This window comes from Meleagris gallopavo, chromosome 3, assembly GCF_000146605.3.
Source record: "Meleagris gallopavo isolate NT-WF06-2002-E0010 breed Aviagen turkey brand Nicholas breeding stock chromosome 3, Turkey_5.1, whole genome shotgun sequence".
NCBI classification, from domain to species: Eukaryota; Metazoa; Chordata; class Aves; order Galliformes; family Phasianidae; genus Meleagris; species Meleagris gallopavo.
Window position 1 is genome coordinate 11,665,253 of NC_015013.2, and position 19,917 is coordinate 11,685,169.

The following is a 19,917-nucleotide window of genomic DNA, read 5'->3' on the forward strand; positions in this document are numbered from 1 at the left end:
AGCATCAAAACAAACCCAGCTCCACAGGCTGCCTTGAATATAGCTGAATTTCCTCTCTGGCTGTCTGCGCTTATTGATCAGAGGCTTGAACTTTTCACCCCATTAGCAGAACAGGCTTCCTGATCATCAGAGAGTAATGCTTGTCTGCTCACAGAGGCTTCTGCCTGCGGGTACGGTAATAACTGACATCCATCAAGTAGTGCTTTTCCCATTAATTTTTGTACGCTTTAAATTAGAAGACTACTATGATTACATAGCCATTCTTGATTCCTAACAAACCAATTTACACAGGCAGTGTAAGTGCAGATTTTAGACCTCCTCAACCAATGTTAATGAGACAGAGACCTCATAAAGTGTACTGAGCTCAGAGCAGCCACTGAGTTCAGAGCAGCTGTCCTGAAGTTACTATATTAGCAAGCACCCAGAAGGCATGCACCCAGAAACAAGTGGGTCTGAGCCAGCCTAACAAGCCAGAAGCACTGAACTGAACTAGTAGCTTCTCAGGAGCATCCTGCCTACCATTAGCCAAATGCAGTTCTTTAACACAGGCCGTGCAAAGATCAGCCTTCTCACAGTACTCCTGTTTACAGTCAGCAATATCACAGACACCCAAACGGATACAGAGCACCAGAAAAGTGCAGTCTCCATTTGAAGCAGAACACTGAAGCTTCAGTAAGCTGCGTGTCAGGCATAATATACAGATCTAGAATATCAAAGTGCTATCTGTTTTCCTCTTCCAATGAACTGACCAGGTTGAGAATGAGAGTGCTTGAATTTTATCAAACTAACAAGATGTTTAGCTAGTGAACTAGTAAAATTATAGGAGTTTGATGATTCATATCTGTGCTGTTAACAAATGACCTTACCATAATCTATACATTAACAACTGAAACAAACTTGTCCTCTTGGTGTCCAGCCATTTCAAGAAGCACAGTGGCTAATGTGGATTCACCAAGGGCAAGTCATGTCTGACAAACTTGGTGATGGAGTCACAGCATCAGTGATAAAGGAAGAACAACTGATTTTATCTACCTGAACTTTTGCAATGTGTTTGACACTATTTTGCATGACATCCTGGTCACCAAATGGGAGAAAAATAGATTTGATGGATGGACCACTTGCTGGATAAGGAATTGTCTAGATGGTCACACTCAGAGAGTTGTGGTCAATGGCTCAATGTCCAAGTGGAGACTGGTGACAAGTGGTGTTCCTCAGGGATTGGTGTTAGGACTGGTGTTATTTAACATCTTTGTAGGTAACATGGACAGTGGGATCAAGTGCACTCTTAGCAAGTTTGCAGATGACACCAAGCTGAGTGGTGCAGTTGACACACTAGAAAGAAGAGATATCCAGAGGGATCTGGATAGACTTGAGAGGTGGATCCATGCCAACGTCATGAAGGCCAAGTGCAAGGTCTTGCACCTGGGCTGGGGCAATCCCAAGCACAGATAGAGAGTGGGCAGAGAATGCCTTGAGAGCAGCTCTGAGGAGAAGGGCTTGGAGGTGTTGGTTGATGAAAGATTCAACTGGCAATGTGCACTTGCAGCCCAGAGGGCCTGAGTTGTATCCTGGGTTGTATCAAGAGAAATGTGACCAACAGGTCAAGGGAGGTGATTTTGCCACTCTGTTCTCATGAGACCCCACCTGGAGTACTCTGTCCAGATCTGGGGCTCCCAACTCAAGAAAGACATGGAGCTGTTGGAGCAGGTCCAGAGGAGGGCCATGAAGATGATCAGAGGGCTGGAGAACCTCCCCTACAAGGACAGGCTGAGAGAGCTGGAGCTCTTCAGCCTGGAGAAGAGAAGGCTCCAAGGAGACTTCATAGCAGCCTTCCAGTACCTGAAGGGGCTACTGGAAAGCTGGGGAGGGACTTTTTGTAAGGGCATGTAGTGACAGAATGAAGGGAAATGACTTTAGACTGGAAGAGGGTAGATTTAGACTAGATATCAGAAAGAAATTCTTTACTGTGAGAGTGGTGAGGCACTGGAACAGGTTGCCCAGTGAGGCTGTGGATGCCCCCTCCCTGGAAGCATTCAAGGCCAGGCTGGATGGGGCTGTGAGCAACCTGGTCTAGAGGGAGGTATCCCTGCCTGTAGCAGTGCGTTGGAACGAGGTGAAAAAACTGCATGGAGCTGTAAAGCTTTTGTAATTTCTTTATATAACATATATGATGTTCAAAATGATCTGTGAGAGGACACGTGATGGGCAGACCCAACCCCACGGCACTCAGCGTGGTGCTGGCTAACCTGGGCAGCCTGGTCTGGTGGTTGGAGACCCTGCACACAGCAGGGGGGTTGAAACTACACGATCATTGTGGTCCTTTTCAACCCAGGCCATTCTACGATCCTATGATTCATCAGACTGTGAGCAGACACTGCATTATATCTGATAGAAGTATTACTAGTCTTGCAAATACGCTCAGCATCTGAGGGACACGACACGCTCAGTGGGTGTTCAGGTACTCAGTGTATCTGTGAGGGGTCCTGCTGTATCTCCACGAATCCAGATGAAGGTGTGCTGGCACGGGTGGAGGAAGCGCACCACTTCCAGCCCACCACACCGAAGGGCGCCGCAGCGCATGCGCTCACCGCGCCGGGAACCCGGCTCTACGCGGAAGCGGCGCTCAGTCCGGACGAGTGGAAGTGACGTCATGAAAGGGGTTTTCCACGCCTCGCATTTCGGCCGGGCGGCGCGTGGCGCGTGGTGCGGTTGTTGTTCCGTTGGAGGTCGCGGTGGAGAATGTCGGCGCCGCTGCGGCGCCTGCAGCAAGCGCCTCGGCACCTGTTGGTGTGCGAGAAGGGCCACGCGCGGCACGCGCGTTCCCGCCACGAGGCGCACGTGCGGGACCACGCCTACAACTGCCGCGTGAGTGCGGGCGGCGGCGGCGCCGCGAGGGGATTGGAGGCGCGTCCTGGAGCCGTGGGGGGATGAGGGGGGCAGCGGGCGGAACGGACGTTACTTCGGGTCTGCTTTGAGCCTCGCTTTTCCAGTCAGCTGCTGGCTGAGTCGGGCTGCGCGGAGTCATCTTTGTGCACGGCATGTAAAACGCAAAAGCCAAAGGTGTGTGCGTGCTCCCATGGCGGCGTTTTGAAGGCGGTAGCCTGAAGTGACTAGCTCAGTCTTTTTATGTTCCGCGTTTCTCGGTTTTCATCCCTCACGCGTTTCAGGCACGATTTGCGTTACGGATCTGTTCCCAGCAGGTGTCTGTGCTGATCCCCGAGTGCGGCATGCTGCCCCAGGTGCTGAAAAGCGCTGTTGCAGACCTTGGGGAGTACTACGTGGTGAGGGGCCTGCCCGTCCATCAGCTGCTCGATCTCGAATTCATTGAGTGTTTTGTGAGGAAAGGTAAGGGTGTATCACGCACACAAAGCTCGTCTTTTCTTCCATAAGCAGCAGCGTTAATTTGCTGCTGTTTATTCTCTTGTAAAGAAAGGGAAGAAACTGTGATAATGAAATCTACCCATTTCTTTATCTTTTTTATTTTCCTGCTTTGTGATACCAGCATTTACCAATGGGGCCAAAAGTTACACTTGATCCCTCTTTGTTTTTTCCCCATTCCGTCTAAATTCTGCAAGCCACTGACAGGAGGGCTTCTATATGCAGTCTCACCTCTCATCTTCTACAGCTTATGCAGATACCACCTCCCGTCTCAGGGATGTGATTGAGCAGAGGGTTGTTAGAGTTAGGGTAGTATGGTCAGGTTGTGGTTGGACTTGATGAACTTTAAGGTCTCTTCCAACCTGAGCAATTTTGTGATTCTCCTCTTTGATCCCTTCGTATTTCAACACAGTGCAGCCTGTGCCTATTTTCCTAGATGCAAAGAAGACTTGCTGCTTTTTTTTGTTGGCTTTTTTTTTGTTTTGGGTGGTGAAGTTGTGGCCCATCCTTACATGGTAAGAAGAGAGAAGTTGCAGAGAAAGATCAGAAAGATGCTGCCTCTGCCCAGCAAACCTGTTTTGCGTGTTCAAAGGATGTTGTTTCCATCTAGCGGGGCCCGCTTATTTGGCTCCTGATGAATGTTGCACCTTTTGGATGATTGCCAGGGAGGAAAGCAAGCTTTAAAGGCAAAACAGAGGAGAAAAAATAGCATGTCAGAGAAACAGGGAAGTAAGAAATCAGTTTCTTGATACACAAAATGTAATACCATTTCTATATCAGCAAGTTTACACAATCTGACTCTTGTGTTTCTAATAAAGTGTCAAAAACAGAAACATTTTCTAACCACAAAATATATTGATAATGTCAGCATTTTTCACTTTGCTTTTATGTGAATTAGTAACCCATATATTTCAGGAAAAAACATATTTCATTGCATAGGCAGTGGAAGCAGGGGCAGATACCCTGGCAACAGTATGGGGATGCTGCTAGGCTGTATAGGGGTGGGGTCAGGAAGGCCAAGGCCCAACTGGAACTGGACTTGGCAAGGGGTGAAAGAAGAACAAGAAAGACTTCTACAGGTATATAAACCAAAAAAAGGAGAGTCCAAGAGGGTGGCAGTACAGGCAGACTGGTAACAACGGAGAAAGAAAAGGCGGAGGTACTTGACAACTTTTTTGCCTCAGTCTTCACTGACAACTGCTCTTCACACAGCCCTCGAGTGGATGGTTCAGAAGATATTTGAAAAGTCACGGCCATTAGGTGAAGTCCCTATTGACTGGAAAAAAGCAATGTCACACTCTTCTTTAAGACATAAAAAGCATGACCCAGTGATCTATCGACCTGTCAGTCTCATCTCTGTGTTGAGGGAGATCATGGAGCAGATCCTCCTGGAAGCTATGCTAAGGGACACATGGAAGAGAGGGAGGTGATATGGGACAAGCAGCATGGCTTCACCAAGGGCAGGTCTTTCCTGACCAACCTTGTTGCTTTTTATTATAGTGTAACTGACAGTGGACAAGTGAAGAGATGCTAGTTTCATCTGTAAGGCCTTTGGTATGGCTCCCTGTAACATCTTGATCTGGATTTGATGTTCAACAGATAAGAAACTGGTTGCAAGATCGTACCCAGAGAGTGATAGCCAATGGCTCAGTGTCCAGATGGAGATCAGTGATGAGTGGTATCCCTCAGGGGTCAGTACTGGAACCAGTGCTCTTTAACATCTTCATCAATGGCGTCAACAGTGGGATTGTGTGCACCAGCGGCAAGTTTGCAGATGACAAGAAGCTGTACAGTGTGATCAACACATCTGAGAGATGGGATGCTGTCCAGAGAGATCTGGGCAGGCTTGAGCAGTGAGCCTGAGAGATCCTCATGATGTTCAACACATGATGTTCAAGTGCAAGGTCCTGCTCCTGGTTCATGGCAACTCCTGCTGTCAGTACGAGCTGAGGAATGAAAGGATGGAAAGGACCTGCTGAAAAGGACCTGGGGGTAGTGGTGGATGGCAAGCTGGACATGTGCCCTCACAGTCCAGAAAGCCAACCGTATCCTGGGCTGTATCAAAAGAAGCATGGCCAGTAGGGCAAGGGAGGTGATCTTGCCCCTCTACTCTGTGCTGGTGAGCCCTCACTTGTAGCACTGCATCCAGATGTGAAGTCCTCAGTTCAGGAGAGATGTGGACCTGTTGGCTCCAGAGGAACACCACAAAAATTATTCAGGTGTTGGAACACCTCTCCTACAATGACAGGCTGAGAGATCTGGGGCTGTTCAGCCTGGAGAAGAGAAGGTTCTGGGGAGACCTGATAGTGGCCTTCCAGTATCTAAAGAGGGGCTATAAGAAAGAAGGGGACAGACTCTTTAGCAGGGTCTGTTTTGATAGGACAACAGGAAATGGTTTCATAGTGAAAGAGGGGAGATTTAGATTGGACATAGGAAGAATGAGGGTGGTTAGGCACTGGAACAGGCTGCCCATGGTGGATGCCATGTCCCTGAAGACACTCAGGGTCAGGCTGGACAGAGCTCTGAGCAACCTATGTAGCTTTAGGTGTCCCTGTTCATTGCACGGGAGTTGGACTAAGTGAACATTAAAGGTCCCTTCCAACTCAATTCTGTGTACAGTTCCTTCCATTTGCTGTGTTTGCACATGGAAGCAATGTATGTCTGGATTGAGGCATGTTGGTAATGTTACCTGTATTACAAGTCTTTTGCAATAGTACCATTGTAAGCTTTAAAAAATTAATAACAGATATTTTGTTCAAGAAAGAAGAAGAAAGTTACCTAGTGAAAACACAAGAACTAAGAATAATTCAAAGGACTTGGTGCTTGATTATCTTGAGTGAATGTTTCCTGTTTGTTATGTCTTTCTCCAGAGGCTGTATAATCTCAGAACTTTCTGCTTTACTATTAAAGGTTCCTGCTATGCACTTGCCTATAACACCAGAATTGATCAAGATAATACAGCAGCTTTACTACCAACTGGTATGTTCATTTGATTTTTAAGATATATACATTGATTATGACTTCCAGTGTTGGTTGTTTTGTGTTTGGTTTTTGTTTTTTGTTTTTTGTTTTTTGTTTTAATGTGGAATTATGTAAACTGGAAGGTGGGCCTACTGTATTGCCTACTTTATTAAAAGTATGCTAAAATAATTCAGCTTTGATTCACACTGTTAAATGATTTTATCTAAAGGACAGTAAAATAAAAAATCAATGTTGCTTATTGATAGTATTAGATGTCAGTGCTTCACCTGGCAGAAATAGCTACATATGATTATTTTTCTCAATACGCTGTGTTCCAACTTCTTGTTTCATACTGGTCTTAAAGATACAATTTGTACCAAAAAAGAAATAATAAACATTGTTTGGGAATACCTTTTGAAATAGTCAGTGTTAATTATTTGAGAGATGTTTAACATGAAAACTTCTCCTGCATTCCCATCATTATTTTATGACAAAGCATTATTTCTCAGATGGAATTTTGCACACAAAGAAAATAATGGAACTATTCTGACATTCAAATATGTTTTCATGTTTAAGCTAAATGTAATAGAAATACAAATTGGGTTATCTGCCCTCTAGCTCAAGGTGTAAAAACAGATCAGGTGCCTATCAGGGCATAAGAAGATTCAAATTTTTCAGAGGAGGAATTATTTGATGTACTCCATTAGTGTAGTCCTAGCAGAACAGGAACTTGGTAGTGACTGAGTTTGTATGATGCAGTTATTACCAGCTGTGCAGTATTAATGCAGGGACAGCATTACTGTTTCTGATGATGTCAGTGTCTGAAACCTTCAGCACAACTGTATTTGTTTGTATTCTGTATTATACTGTTACATATATTGCAGTAAAATTGAAGTACTGTGGTAGCAGTCTTTTGTTTACCAATTGCGTACCCAGTGGCAGCTGCCAGATTTGGCTTGTGAGCTGGGGAGTGGAGGTGCTTCTGAGCATTATCTGCTCATTGCTAATAAGTGTGTTTCACTCAGTGAGAGCAGTCCCGTAGGAGCAGGAGGTAATGCTTTTGTATGTTTAATTGAGCAGAGCATGAAGGAATGTTTACAAAATCAGGTCCCAAGTGTAGCTCTGTGTTCAGCCAGCGACACAGCAAATGTAGGGGTCAAGCAGAGGAAGCATTGAGTGAAATACTCCCATAGTACAGTAAAACAAACAAAAAAACCTGTATCTAAATCAGTAACAACGTTGCACTTCTCTCATTCAAATTCATAAGGCCTGTAGGATAATAAAGAACAATTGAATTTAAATATTAGGAGCAGATCTGGTAATCAGCTTAACTGAAACTAAGGAGTCTGGATTACATTAGCAATGCCAAGTGATCCAAAGTTAACATTGTATAAAGTATGTGGTTCTCAGGAGACTTCAAGGGAACTAAATTGAAAAATTATTTACATTAAAGTTTGTTTTGTTTATAGGAAAACTAATTCTGTCAGTAGATAAAGATACTTATGAGGAACTTGGACTGCAAGGCCACCCTTCCCGGTATTCTGGTAAAAAACCAATGAGATACAGTAAGTGTAATTGATATTAACATGCTTACTTCAGATCTGTTTGTGAAATCCCTTGTTAGGATGTTAAAACAGCAACTCTGAAACTTACCTTTCCTTAAAAATTATTATTGTCTAGATGGTATTTTTCCAGATGTAGATAAAGAAGATTGCATGAAGAGAAAAACTGAATTTTTGAAATGAAAAAGTAACTATAAGGAGATAAACATTCTCAAGGGTATTCTATAAAGTCTCTAATTTTTTTTTTATTAAGTGCTTGATTAAGTTTGTGAGGTATCTGTGCCTTCTGATGTAAGAGGGAAGGCCGAGTCCTGGGATGCTTCAGTCTGGGAAAGAAAAGGCTGAGAGGGGATCTCACTGCTGTTTATAAATACCTAAAGCATGAGAGTCAAGTTGATGGGGGCAAACTCTTTTTGGTGGTGTGCAGCAATAGAACAAGGAGTACTGGTCAGAAACTGGAACACAGGAAGCCCTGTATTGGGACTTTGTTGTTGCCATCACTAGGAAACAGTTCCATGTTACATCAAAATAAAGATGGCAGAAGGAGGTTATTTACATAATGGAGAGTCATATTTGCATAGTCAAATACTTTGTAAAGATGCTGTATGTGTGAAAAGGTATTTTAATGCTCTTTGGTTCTTTGTGTTGTTTTAATTCTGAACTGATACTAAATTCGGTCTATTGAATTAAAATAGCTTTTGTACATTTTTGCAGTTATAACTATTGACTTGACCGATTCCAACTTTCACCCTGATGGCAAGAAACATAAGAGGGTGCTTTGGGCCTTGAAAGAAAAGAAACCTTTAGAATTTGACTTTTTACTGGCTTGGTATAATTCAGGTAATAAGATCTGAATGTAAAACTAAAATGGAACTGACATTTTGTCCAAATGTTTGTAGTTTTCTGCTTTTCTCCAGTATTGTCCAATTTCCTCAATACAGATCGTTTTGTGTATGCAGCATTTGCAATGACAAAAAACACAGGAGCCATGCCTTATCAGAACTGGAGCTTTGTGTGCTGCTTGAAGTCACTAAGTCTCACACTAGTGAGATCTTAGAGAGGTTCTCAAGTGTGCTTTTCCATCTGCTCTTTACATTCTTAGGGATTCTGGACTCTTTCTAGTCTGAGTGTTACTGATTTGAGAAATTAAAGCTGCTTTCAAGCTCCTTCAGCTCTACCCCGTGTTTCACTTAATAGTCCTTCAGGTTTCCCCACCTTTTATAATACAAACTGTGTTACATGGATTCGTCCTTGTTTGTCATTACAGAAGTTGTTTAAGGCTTGCAGTTTCTTCCCTTGTCGTCTTCAGGAAAGAGTCGCAGTGAAGACTTCTGATACCATAAATGGTGACATAAATCCAGCTCAGGTGGCAGATCCTCAGGCTCAGCTTGCTTGGATTTATTGACTCTGGGCAGAAAGCAAAATACTGTTAGGGCCAGTATGCTTTTTTACATTTATTGCTGCCTGTGTAGCAGCATTCAGGAAGAACAGTATTCCTTTTCTTCAGCTTGTTATGGCCGAAAAGCTATAGTCAGGTAAATCATCTCCTAAATACAGAGTTAAATTAAAACGCCGTTCTGTGCAAGAATCAAGTTTGTAACATAGGAAGACTCTTCCTTTGTACTGAAAATAAAACCCTCATAGATTTTTATTTATAGGCACTGAGACACTGTGTGGATTCTGCTGGAAGGGGAAAAGAGGGCTGTATTTTCTTGAGAGCATCCTTGTCCTCCATGAGCATTGTGTTTGCAGCCTTCCTGCTGAACCCTAGTGCTTCTTGCCATGGCCAGCACTATTGGAGGCCTGTAAACATTCCTATCGCTTTCCAAAAGTGGGGTTTTCAGTTTTCATAGCAATTTTTTTTTCTTTTCCCTATTTCCTCGTTCTGGTGCTCAGAGGAACAGAAAGAAGGAATACGGAGTGTCTCATGTCTTTAATGAGACATGAGACAGAATCAAAGCCATCTTTTCTTCTCTGTTCTACTGCTGTAATTTCTATGGCAATTTTAAATATTTATTGGCTGAAATTCACTGGACTCCGAGGGAACTTTGACAATGTAGCTGGTTGTTGTGGGCATGGAAAGCTGTAGCTAGAGGAGCTTTTCTGTTAGAGTCCTGGCTGTAGCCTTGGAGATTTCCTGAAGTTAGGACTACAGCTGAAGTTTCTATTTAGAGGGGGCATTTAAAATGTATCAATTTTTGTTTGATCAAGATTTCTCAGGCAATATTATGTGTTCTTTGAGCCTGTTAGTGTAACAAGTACTTAAGGGAAGAATGGACTGAAGGAGGATTGTCCTAATGCACTTCAAACATAAATATGCATATATATATAATGTAAATATACAAGCTAACAGAAGTTCAGTATCTGTCATGTGGGCCCTTCTGCACTTGGACAGTTTTTTGTGCTGGATGATTAAAAAGGGTCAGTTTAGCCCTCCTCCTCCAAGTGATTGCCTTCGGTGGGATAGACATGGCTGATGAAGCTTAAGCAATCCAGAATTCTTGATAGTGGGCCACAGATATTGTATTCTGCAGTTAACTATGTCCTGTTCCTGAACTTCATCTGTTCTTTCTCGCTTCAAGGTGTTTATCCCTCAGACTATCCTAGTATTTCTCTTGACACAATTGATAAATCTGTTCTCAAACCTGTAGTCAGCTGCTCATTTTTTCACTGTTTGGGGAAGTGGTATTCTGGGATGGCAGCTAAGTAGGTGGGAGAGCTGCTTGTCTCCGTGGCTAATTCTGTTCTTTTACTGGGATGATCTTAAATTCAATGTATATTGGATCTGAAGATGATTTCTCAATTTGCTGTGAATCAGTAATTTTTCCCTTGAACCCCCTGGCTCCTAGATGAAGTTTCCCATCACACTGAGGACATCAAGTATGTGGTCTTTAATTATGGGATCCAATCTCCTAAAAGCCTCACTACCTGGGCATGCTGAGTAAAAAATGTGAGTGCCTTTTAGGAAACTGAGAAGGGACACTATTGGTGCTTATGAAGTCGTGTTCCAGGAGAATTTATGAGACTATAACTTTTCGTAAAACATTCCTGAGAACTGCAGGAGTTCATTCCATTAGAGTTGGTTTTGCTTCCAGATTCCATGCTGTCTCTAGGAGGCAGTTCTTACTGAACTAGTGGTTCTGGGATCTCTCTGGATGTTCTGTGCTCTTGGAAGAAATAGTGCCTAAATTCTTTTGAGCTTAATTTCACTTAAGTGGTTTTAGAGATGCAATATCTCCATTTACATCTACCTTATGTATGCTCACCTTTATGCTTAAATGCTTGAAAAAATTCTAGACGTGCTGAGCTGGAGGTGACCTAATGACACAGTGAATGCATCACACTTGCACAGCAGCAGGAATTGGTCTATGAGTAAAGAGCGGATGTATGCATGCACAATCATAAGCCAGAATGTTCCCTAGCCTTGTGTGTACAAGGGTTGGTATACTTAAAGTGTGAGTGTGCTTGCAATCCACTTTGTTTTGGGGGGCAAGTTAATAGGCAAGTAGCTTTCCTTTCATGAATTCCTTTTCAGGCCACCTTGAATTCATGTAAGGAGTTATTTCATTACTTGCCCAAGTTTTGCTTGAATTTTCAGTTGTCAGATCTATTTCCATGCTTACTAGTTAAGTTGTAATCATAGAATGGGCTGGGTCAAAAAGGACCACAGTGATCATCATAGCCCCTGCTATGTGCAGGGCCGCCAACTGCTAGACCAGGCACCCAGAGCCTTGAATGCCTCTGGGGATGGGGCATCCACAACCTCCTTGGCAACCTGTTCCAGTGCTTCACCACCCTCTGAGTAAAAAACTTCTTCCTAACATCTAACCTAAACCTCCCCTGTATCAGTTTAAAACCATTCTCCCTTGTCCTATCACTATCCACCCTCGTAAACAGCTGTTCCTCCTCCTGTTTATAAGCTCCCTTCAAGCATTGGAAGGCCACAATGAGGTCTCCCTGGAGCCTTCTCCAAGTTAAACAATCCCAGTTCCTTTGACCTGTCCCATAGGAGCAGTGCTCCAGCCCTCTGATCATCTTAGTGACCCTCCTCTGGACCCATTCCAAGAGCTCCACATCCTTCCTGTACCGGGGGCCCCAGGCCTGGACGTAGTACTGCAAATGGGGCCTCACAAGAGCTGAGCACCTCCCTCTCTCTGCTGGCCACCCATCTTTTAATGCAGCCCAGAACACAGTTGGCCTTCTGGGCTGCAAGCACATACTGCTGGCTCATGTCCAGCATCTCCAGGACATCCAAGTCCTTCACCGCAGGGCTGCTCTCCAAGACCTCTTCCCCCAGTTTGTATAAATACCTGGGATTGCCCCGACTCAAGTGCAGCACCCTGCGCTTGGCCTTATTGAACCCCTCGTTAGGTTTTCATGGGCCTGCTTCTCCAGTACCCTCTGGATGGCTTCCCTACCTTCCACTGTATTGACCACATCACTCAGTTTGGTGTCATCCATGAACTTGCTGAGGGTGCACTTGATGCCATCGTTGATAAAGATGTTGAAGAGCACCGGTCCCAAGACCAACCCCTTAGGGACACCGCTTATGACTGGCCTCCACCCTGACACAGAACCATTGACCACAACCCTTTGGCTGTGATCAGCCATCCAATTCCTAATCCACTGAACAGCCCATCCTTCAAATCCCCACCTCTCCAGTTTAGAGAGAAGGATGTGGCTAGGGACTATGTCAAAGGCCTTGCAGAAGTCCAGGTAGATGACATCTGTTGCCCTTCCCCCACTAATGTTACTGAGCTGTAGTGAGTTGCTGGATTTTGCACTAATTCTCAATTCAAAGATAAGGAAACTGAAAATTCTATGCCTTTTGCAAAAGAAAAGATGTAAGCAGTTCTAGTTGTGGTTCAACACCACACTGCATCCTATAAACACTCATACAAATGTTTCATGACTTCAGTGCGCCTTCAGTGTAATAGTTTTGTAACAACCCTTTGTGGTGTTGTGTTGTTAAGGTGCAGAGGGATCAACACTGATGTCATACTTTCCAAAAAACCAAATACAGGCCCTGAAGCCAAAAGTAACATTCAGCACATTAAGAGACTTGCAGTGTCCAGTGTTACAAAGCAATGAACTTGAAGGAAAGCCAGAAGAGTCCTGCAGTACAGAGGAACTGTTTGAATGGCTAGGTGCTGTCTTGAATCAAGTTAATCTGTAAGTATTTGATTTTGTTTGATCTTAAAATACATTTTAAGTAGGAAAAGCCACAATTTATTTAAGGAACAGCTAAATAAGGATTAAGAAGGACATATTTCTGCCAGTGGAATATCTATTACGCACTTTAGTGTTTAAAGTCCGGATTAACTTACTTAACTTATTAACTTATTTTGAGGATGCCCATGACAATTTGGATGTCACTTGTCCATTAATTGTTTGGGTATCAATTTAGATGATATACATAGATATTTCTTTGGTACAAGTTTTGATTACTAAGGCTTTATTTGGAAGATTTAAAGTACGTTTATTTTATTTATTCTCTTTTTTCTTTTTCAGAGATAATGTATCTTCTAGTTTTTTATCAACCTATTGCTGTCCTCAGCCCAACACAGTAGTGGACCAGGCATTTTTGTGTACAATCACAGGCTTCATAATTCCTGAGAAGATAATTCAGTTACTGGAGCAGCTGTGGTAAGGACTTGCAGGAGGACATTCTTAGAGTTCATTGGGTTTTTTTGATACTTTCTCAAAGTGATTTCAAAAATTAAACACTTGTATTCAGTAGTGCTGTTGAAAGTAAGTAACAAAGTACAAAATGAAGACTTCAATTGGGAAATGAGCAGAAGTTTAATGTTGGTATGAAAAAGCAGTAATTGTTTTTGGACACTTTCCTGATGTATGCAAATTTGTGAATGCCTGCCCTGCATTCTAGTAATGAATTTGTTTTTATGTCTTAATTTCTAAAGCACAGTGGCTCTGCTGAGCTTGTCCATTTTTCAGATTTCATGTCTGAACATCAAGTACTCTGAAATATGTCTGACTTGCATTTTTAACTATTGATAGAAAATGATTGAAATCCCTTTATAAAACCAAAAAGAGCAACACAAGGCACTTCAAGGTTATCACATTACAGTAACATTTTTTTAAATCATGCTATAACATGATTCATATAATGTGGGTAGTGATGAACAGGGTAGCTGTACTTCTAATGCAATACCAGTCTACTGATACTAGCGTATCTTGGATCAGTGCAATGTCTGCCTGTAATGTACATTAGCTCTACTGACAGTGAATTCTGGAGCTTCCTTGCTATGTGTAAGAGAATTTTTGAAGTGTGTGGTTACTGATTGTTGTAGCACTGGCTCAAGACAATATTGATGTTGGTTTGTCTGGGAGGTTTACTCTTTTTGCATTTTCAAATCTGAAGCAAAAAGCCCTACTAGTCTTATAGAGTTAGCATATGAATACCCTTGTCCTCTGTTTAGGAGCAGTATATAATGCCTGGCTTAGATTATTTTTAATCCATTTCCTTTCTGATGGTGAAAGCATTTGTGTCAAACACAGCCTGTTTCTTCCTTCTATGCCTTTTTTTCCCCCCCACCAATGATGTCTGTTCTTAGTAAATGTAATACTTTCTGAAAGACAATGCATTCTGTAGGAAATTCAGAACAACTAATTTGTAGTTTTAGAACTGTAACTTCTTTTTGGTAATGTCTACAAGTGCGGTAGGAATAATCAAGAATCAAACATATTTCAATTCCTAATGTTATTCTGGTAGAATATTTTCAGACTTACGTATGTACTAAAGCAGGGTGTTCTCCTAAACTCAATTACTAACGTTCATTAAGATGCTTGTCTTAAATTTTTGACCTTGTATACTTGAACTTCCTGTTCATTCCATTGTAATTATTGATAACCTTGTTTTCTTTCTTGCAGTTGCTATTTTAGTGAACCAAAGCTGGCACAGTGGCTGACCTTAACTGTGCATGGCTTTGCAGACAGCCCTGTTTCATGGAGAGAAAATGAACATGGTTTTCACAAAGGAGGAGAGAACTTGTACAACTTCGTCATTTTTAGAAATCTGGACTACTGGCTTCAGATGGCTTTAGGAACTAATGATGATTGTCCTCCTTAATGCTATCTACAGAAGAAGCATTCTAATAATCCCAAGATACTGTATAAAAATACAGTTTTTATAAAAATAATTAGATAAGTTAAATCTTAAAAGGCTTTGTGTTCTGTAGCGTATATTCCTTGAAGCGTGACCTACAGTGGAAAGAATGGATTTTTGTTTCTTCACTGCCGCATAGTGGCTTCAGTTCTGGAAGACTTCAAAATTCTGTATTTAAGAAAAATATTGTGTGTGGGTGTAAGTTCTCAGGTGTTGACTGCAGGTTGTTTCTTTTTATCCTAGCATCATTTGAAAGTATTTTTAAAGATTGTTAGTATAGCAGAAATGCTCAGTCATGGCCTGAACCAGTGATTGAGCACCTGGTGAGAAGGCAGAGCCAACCTAGGGGAGCTCAGGTGCAAGCAACAAACCTGAGTGACTGGAAGGGGTGGAGCCAGGATGCACCCCTTCCCAGACCTCATTTAAGAGTTGGCACTGGAGGCAAGAGTATCTTGCTGAAGATCCCTGCCTACCTGAGGCCTTCTGAAGGCAAGCAGATTCTTTCCTTTATTTCTGTGCCCACAGCTGTTGCATTTGAGCATGTCCTCACTTGCTGCAGCCTAGGATTGTGTCGCTCTGCTGTTACTACTGTTACTTCCCATCATATTATAGCATTACACTTGGTGAGCCAGCCAGGTGCTTATTTAGAATGGATGGTCACCAGGACGATGAATACACTGAAAGAGGAATTCCCGGGGGAAACTCTGGGATTCCTGTGCTCCCCATGGCTAAGTTCTGCATTGACTATTGAAGAACGGGGTCTTATACAGGGCGATGTTCCTATTATTAAATCCCCTTCAAAAGTGACTGACTTTCTCAATAAACTAGGATAAAATCTTTTGACAACTGAGGAAAGAGTAGTGGCAGTATCTGCCATGGCGTGGCCACTGCTACTCACTATTAATGAGTATCATTCTTTGTAGGAAGAATTAAAAAGATGAAAACAAGCTTTTAAAAGCCTATATTAGGCAACTGGAAAATGAAGTTGCATCTTGGACACCTTTAAATGGAACTTCCCATTTGAAATTAAGATCCATGTTATTAGGAGGGGAAAAGGACTTGTATCAGCAAGATCCTTGGATCCTAGTTGAATCCAAAAACAAAAAGAAGGCCAAGCAGACTAAAATCCAACTAGAGGATCTGGAAGCCTCAGATCCTCTAGAAATAAGACCAGTAATAACTCAAAAGACAAAGAAAATCCAGGATAGACCAACAGGGTTGGTACCTGAAGAGTGGCCCCCTGCCCACAATGCCCACTACATGTAACAGCATGCCCATGCACAACTGTTGAACTTCTGGATTTGTTGCAAAGATTTAAACAAAGACCTGAAGAGAGCATACTAGCCTGGCTTTTGAGATTATGGGATGTGGGAGCTGAAAGTGTGGTAATTAACAGGCCCAAGATTTTCAAACCTGCATCCATTACTACACATCTGGCCCTCAGACAGAAGCTGTAATGTAATTGTGATAGTAATACATGATGAAGAAAACCATTTTTTAATTCAGCAGATAATAGCAGCATGTAGAATTACATGGCCAAACAAAAGTGATGTACTGATAAATACTGTTCACAGACCTCAATGGAAGAGCTCCAAAACTAATATTAAATCAGAGAACTAGGGATGAAGGAGACCATTAGTGATGATTCATTTGAGAGTTCTGACCTGGTTAAGTTTTCAGCAGGAATAAGGGACCTCATACTACAACAAGCTCCTCCCCACCTGTATGAGGTACTGGTGTCTATACTGAGTCTTTTAGTGGCCTTGGAGGCCATCATCCAACAAGCCACCTAATTGGTGGCGGAGCTGGGGGAGACATAGCACCTTTGAACAGGTGCATTATCCTAACATTGGAAGAAGCTGAGGTCATCCCCTGATTAAAAGCAGGAGTCCTGCCCACAGTCTCCTCAGTTGGGACCCATGCAGGTATCCTAAAAGCAGATGCTGAATGATTTAATCTAGGCTGGGGTTCAATTTGATAAAATTGATTGTTAGACCAATCACATCCTCCTCCAACTGTGAGGAGACAGTGGGAAAACAAGCAAGAGTTTCAAAATATCCCTAAAAAAAAAAAGTAGGGATGAGAATCATTGAAAAAAAAAAATAAAGAAACATGGAACCTGAAAGATATCTTAGTTCCCAATAAAAGTAAAAAGCCTCCTCAAGTGACCCCAATCACTATGCCTTAGCTACCTGAGAAAAAAGAATTGGCAATTGCTCAGTTACTTGCATGACAGGGAATGCTAGCCTTCTATACCTATTGCCCCCAGATAGGACCAGAGACCTTACATTAAGCTGACTATTTTTTGGTCTCAGGAGAACATACGGTTGTACAATTAATGAATACACAGATATTCTAATCAAGAAATATACAAGAAAGTTAGGCTAAACAAGTTATCACAATAAGGAAGAATGATGGAAATCTTACCCCTGTCCTGGGTTTGCTGAGAAGACTCCAAGAGGAGCAATCTCTAAAAGAGATCCTCTTTGGGCAGTGCTAGTCAGCATTTAAATGGAGTCTAGGAGAGGTGGAGCTAGGATCCACCCCTTTCGGTAGCACAGGTGAATTGCCTTCACCTGTGCTCCCAGGGCTGACTCATTGCTCACCTCAGGTGGTCAATCAGAGGTTCAGATCGTGACTCAGCAGTTCCCATACAACAGTGAATTACGGCACTAGTTGACATGGGTGCAGAAACGTCACTTATTTATGGCAATCCAACCAAATGCCAGGGAGACAGAGTGATGATTGGTGGCTTTGGGAAACAGACCATCCCTGTAAGCCAGACATGGTTGAAGTTGGGGCTTGGGAATCTCCCACTCTAGGAGTATAAGATATCTATTGCCCCAGTCCCAGAGTATATACTGGGCATAGACGTACTATGGGGTCTGACTCTCTAGAGGACTCTAGAAGAGTTAGACTGAGAGAGAGATGTATTAGTGTCCAGGTGGTGCGAGAGATATTAAGAGGCCATGCAAAACATGAGCCTATTTGCTTGCTAAATCCATGCTGTATTACTAATACTAAACAGTATAGACTTCTGGGGAGGCAAGAGGAGATCAGTAGAACGGTGCAGGAACTAGAAAAGGTAGGGATCATAAGACCTGCACATAGCCCATACAATTCCCCCATGTGGCCAGTACAGAAATCAGTTGGCATTTGGAAAATGACAGTGGATTACAGAGAATTAAACAAGGTCACTCCATCCATTCATGCAGCCATACCCAATATTGCCTCCTTGATGGACACGTTGAATAGGAAGATAGAAACCTACCATTGTGTCCTGGACTTGGCAAATGCATTCTTCAGTGCTACCATTCATGATGAATCACAAGACCAGTTTGTATTTAAGTGGAGAGGCAGGCAGTGGACCTTTTGGGTTCTGCTGCAAGGGTACGTGCATTCGCCAACTTCTTATCATAACTTAGTGGCACGTGACCTAGGATATTGAATAACATCAAACTATGCCCCTGTACTGATGGTCTCGCTTTGACATCTGACTCACTGCAGGCACTAGGAAAGGCAGTAGACTCATTAACTACTCATTTACAAGAGAAAGGGTGGAATATAAACCCACAAGACGTGCATGGACCAGTCTTGTTGGTGAAATACCTGGGTGTAATTTGGTTGGAAAGACCAAAGTACTACTCAGTGCAATAATAGACAAGGTTCAGGCATTCCCAGTCCCTGCCATGCCAAGGCATCTGCAAGAAGTTTTGGGTATATTGGGGTACTAGCCTTTCTTTATACCCCAGTTAGCACAGCTGCTGAGGCCTTTGTATTGGTTGACTCACAAAGAAAGGCCAAAAATGGGACTGGGTAAGAATAGAACAGGAGGCCTTCCAGCAAGCAAAGCTATCTGTTATAAGCAGGCCCAGGCACTGAGTATATTGCACCCTTCCAGCTGAAGTAGATGTCTGTGTAACTCAGGATGGGTTTGACTGGGGCCTATGGCAGTGTCAAAATTTTGTTTGAACCCTAGTTAGATTCTGGTCTCAGGTTTGGTGTGGAGCAGAAGAAAGGAATATGGCCTGTATCTTGCTGTGGAGGGCGGACCTACCCCTTCTGGTACCTCTGAAACATCTATGCTATTTCCTGTGAGTCTCTTTGAGCCCACAGGATCACCAGGAGGAGCAACATGACATCAAGATGCTCTAGTGTTAATACAAGTTCAGCATGACACCCAGTGGTGCACTATATGGGGCTGATAGAATTCAAGCTGAACCTTCCCTGGTTCAGGGAAGCAACTATATGCCATCAGAGAACCACTGAGTACTGGCCCACAAAGGAACATGAACGTCAACTAAGAACCAATCATCAATTGTCTTATATTTTGTCAGTCTACACTGTGATGGGCAAATTGTACAAAGCATTGTGGAATACTGGATCACTGTAACGGAAAGGGGTTACCTTCAACCTGCTCAATCTTTGGTTCACACTGTGAAGGGGTTGATTTTAGCAGAAATGCTAAGTCACCAGTGATTGAGCACCTGGTAAGAAGGCAGAACCAACCCAGGGGAGCTCAGGTGCAAGCAATGCACTGACTGACTGGAAGGGGTGGAGCCAGGATCCATTCTTTCCCAGACCTCATTTAAGCGTTGGCAGCGGAGATGAAGGTATCTCACTTGAGATTCCTGTCTGAGGCCTTCCAAAGATAAGTAGGGTGTGTTTGATTGATTCATGGCTGCTGTGTTTGTGCTTGTTCTCATTTGCTGCAGCCTTGGTTGTCACTCTGTTGTTCTTTCCATTGCATTTTAGTGCTACGGTTAGTTAAAATATTAAGGAGAAAAGCTCATTTTTGGGATTGAAGGTTCTATTTCTTTACATTAAAAATCTGTAAAATCTTCAAATGCATGTTTAAGACATTTCAGTGTACATGCAGGACAAAAAAAA

The 19,917-nt window shown here is 42.8% G+C and overlaps 1 protein-coding gene across 3 annotated transcripts; it reads left to right on the plus strand.

The window, feature by feature from the left end:
- Positions 1–2,651: 2,651 nt before the first annotated feature.
- RPP40 (ribonuclease P/MRP subunit p40) lies at positions 2,652–15,083 on the plus strand. Of its 3 annotated transcripts, none has more exons than XM_010708403.3 (8): positions 2,652–2,865; positions 3,201–3,345; positions 6,289–6,357; positions 7,809–7,904; positions 8,616–8,741; positions 12,875–13,073; positions 13,413–13,547; positions 14,793–15,083. In XM_010708403.3, the coding sequence occupies exons 1-8, from the start codon at positions 2,740–2,742 to the stop codon at positions 14,989–14,991; spliced, it is 1,095 nt and encodes a 364-aa protein (XP_010706705.1). In that variant the 5' UTR covers positions 2,652–2,739; the 3' UTR covers positions 14,992–15,083. The 3 variants fall into 3 exon arrangements, with proteins under 3 accessions (XP_010706705.1, XP_010706706.1, XP_031408621.1); XM_031552761.1 differs by lacking the exon at positions 2,652–2,865 and adding an exon at positions 2,910–3,060; XM_010708404.3 differs by lacking the exon at positions 8,616–8,741.
- Positions 15,084–19,917: the final 4,834 nt, after the last annotated feature.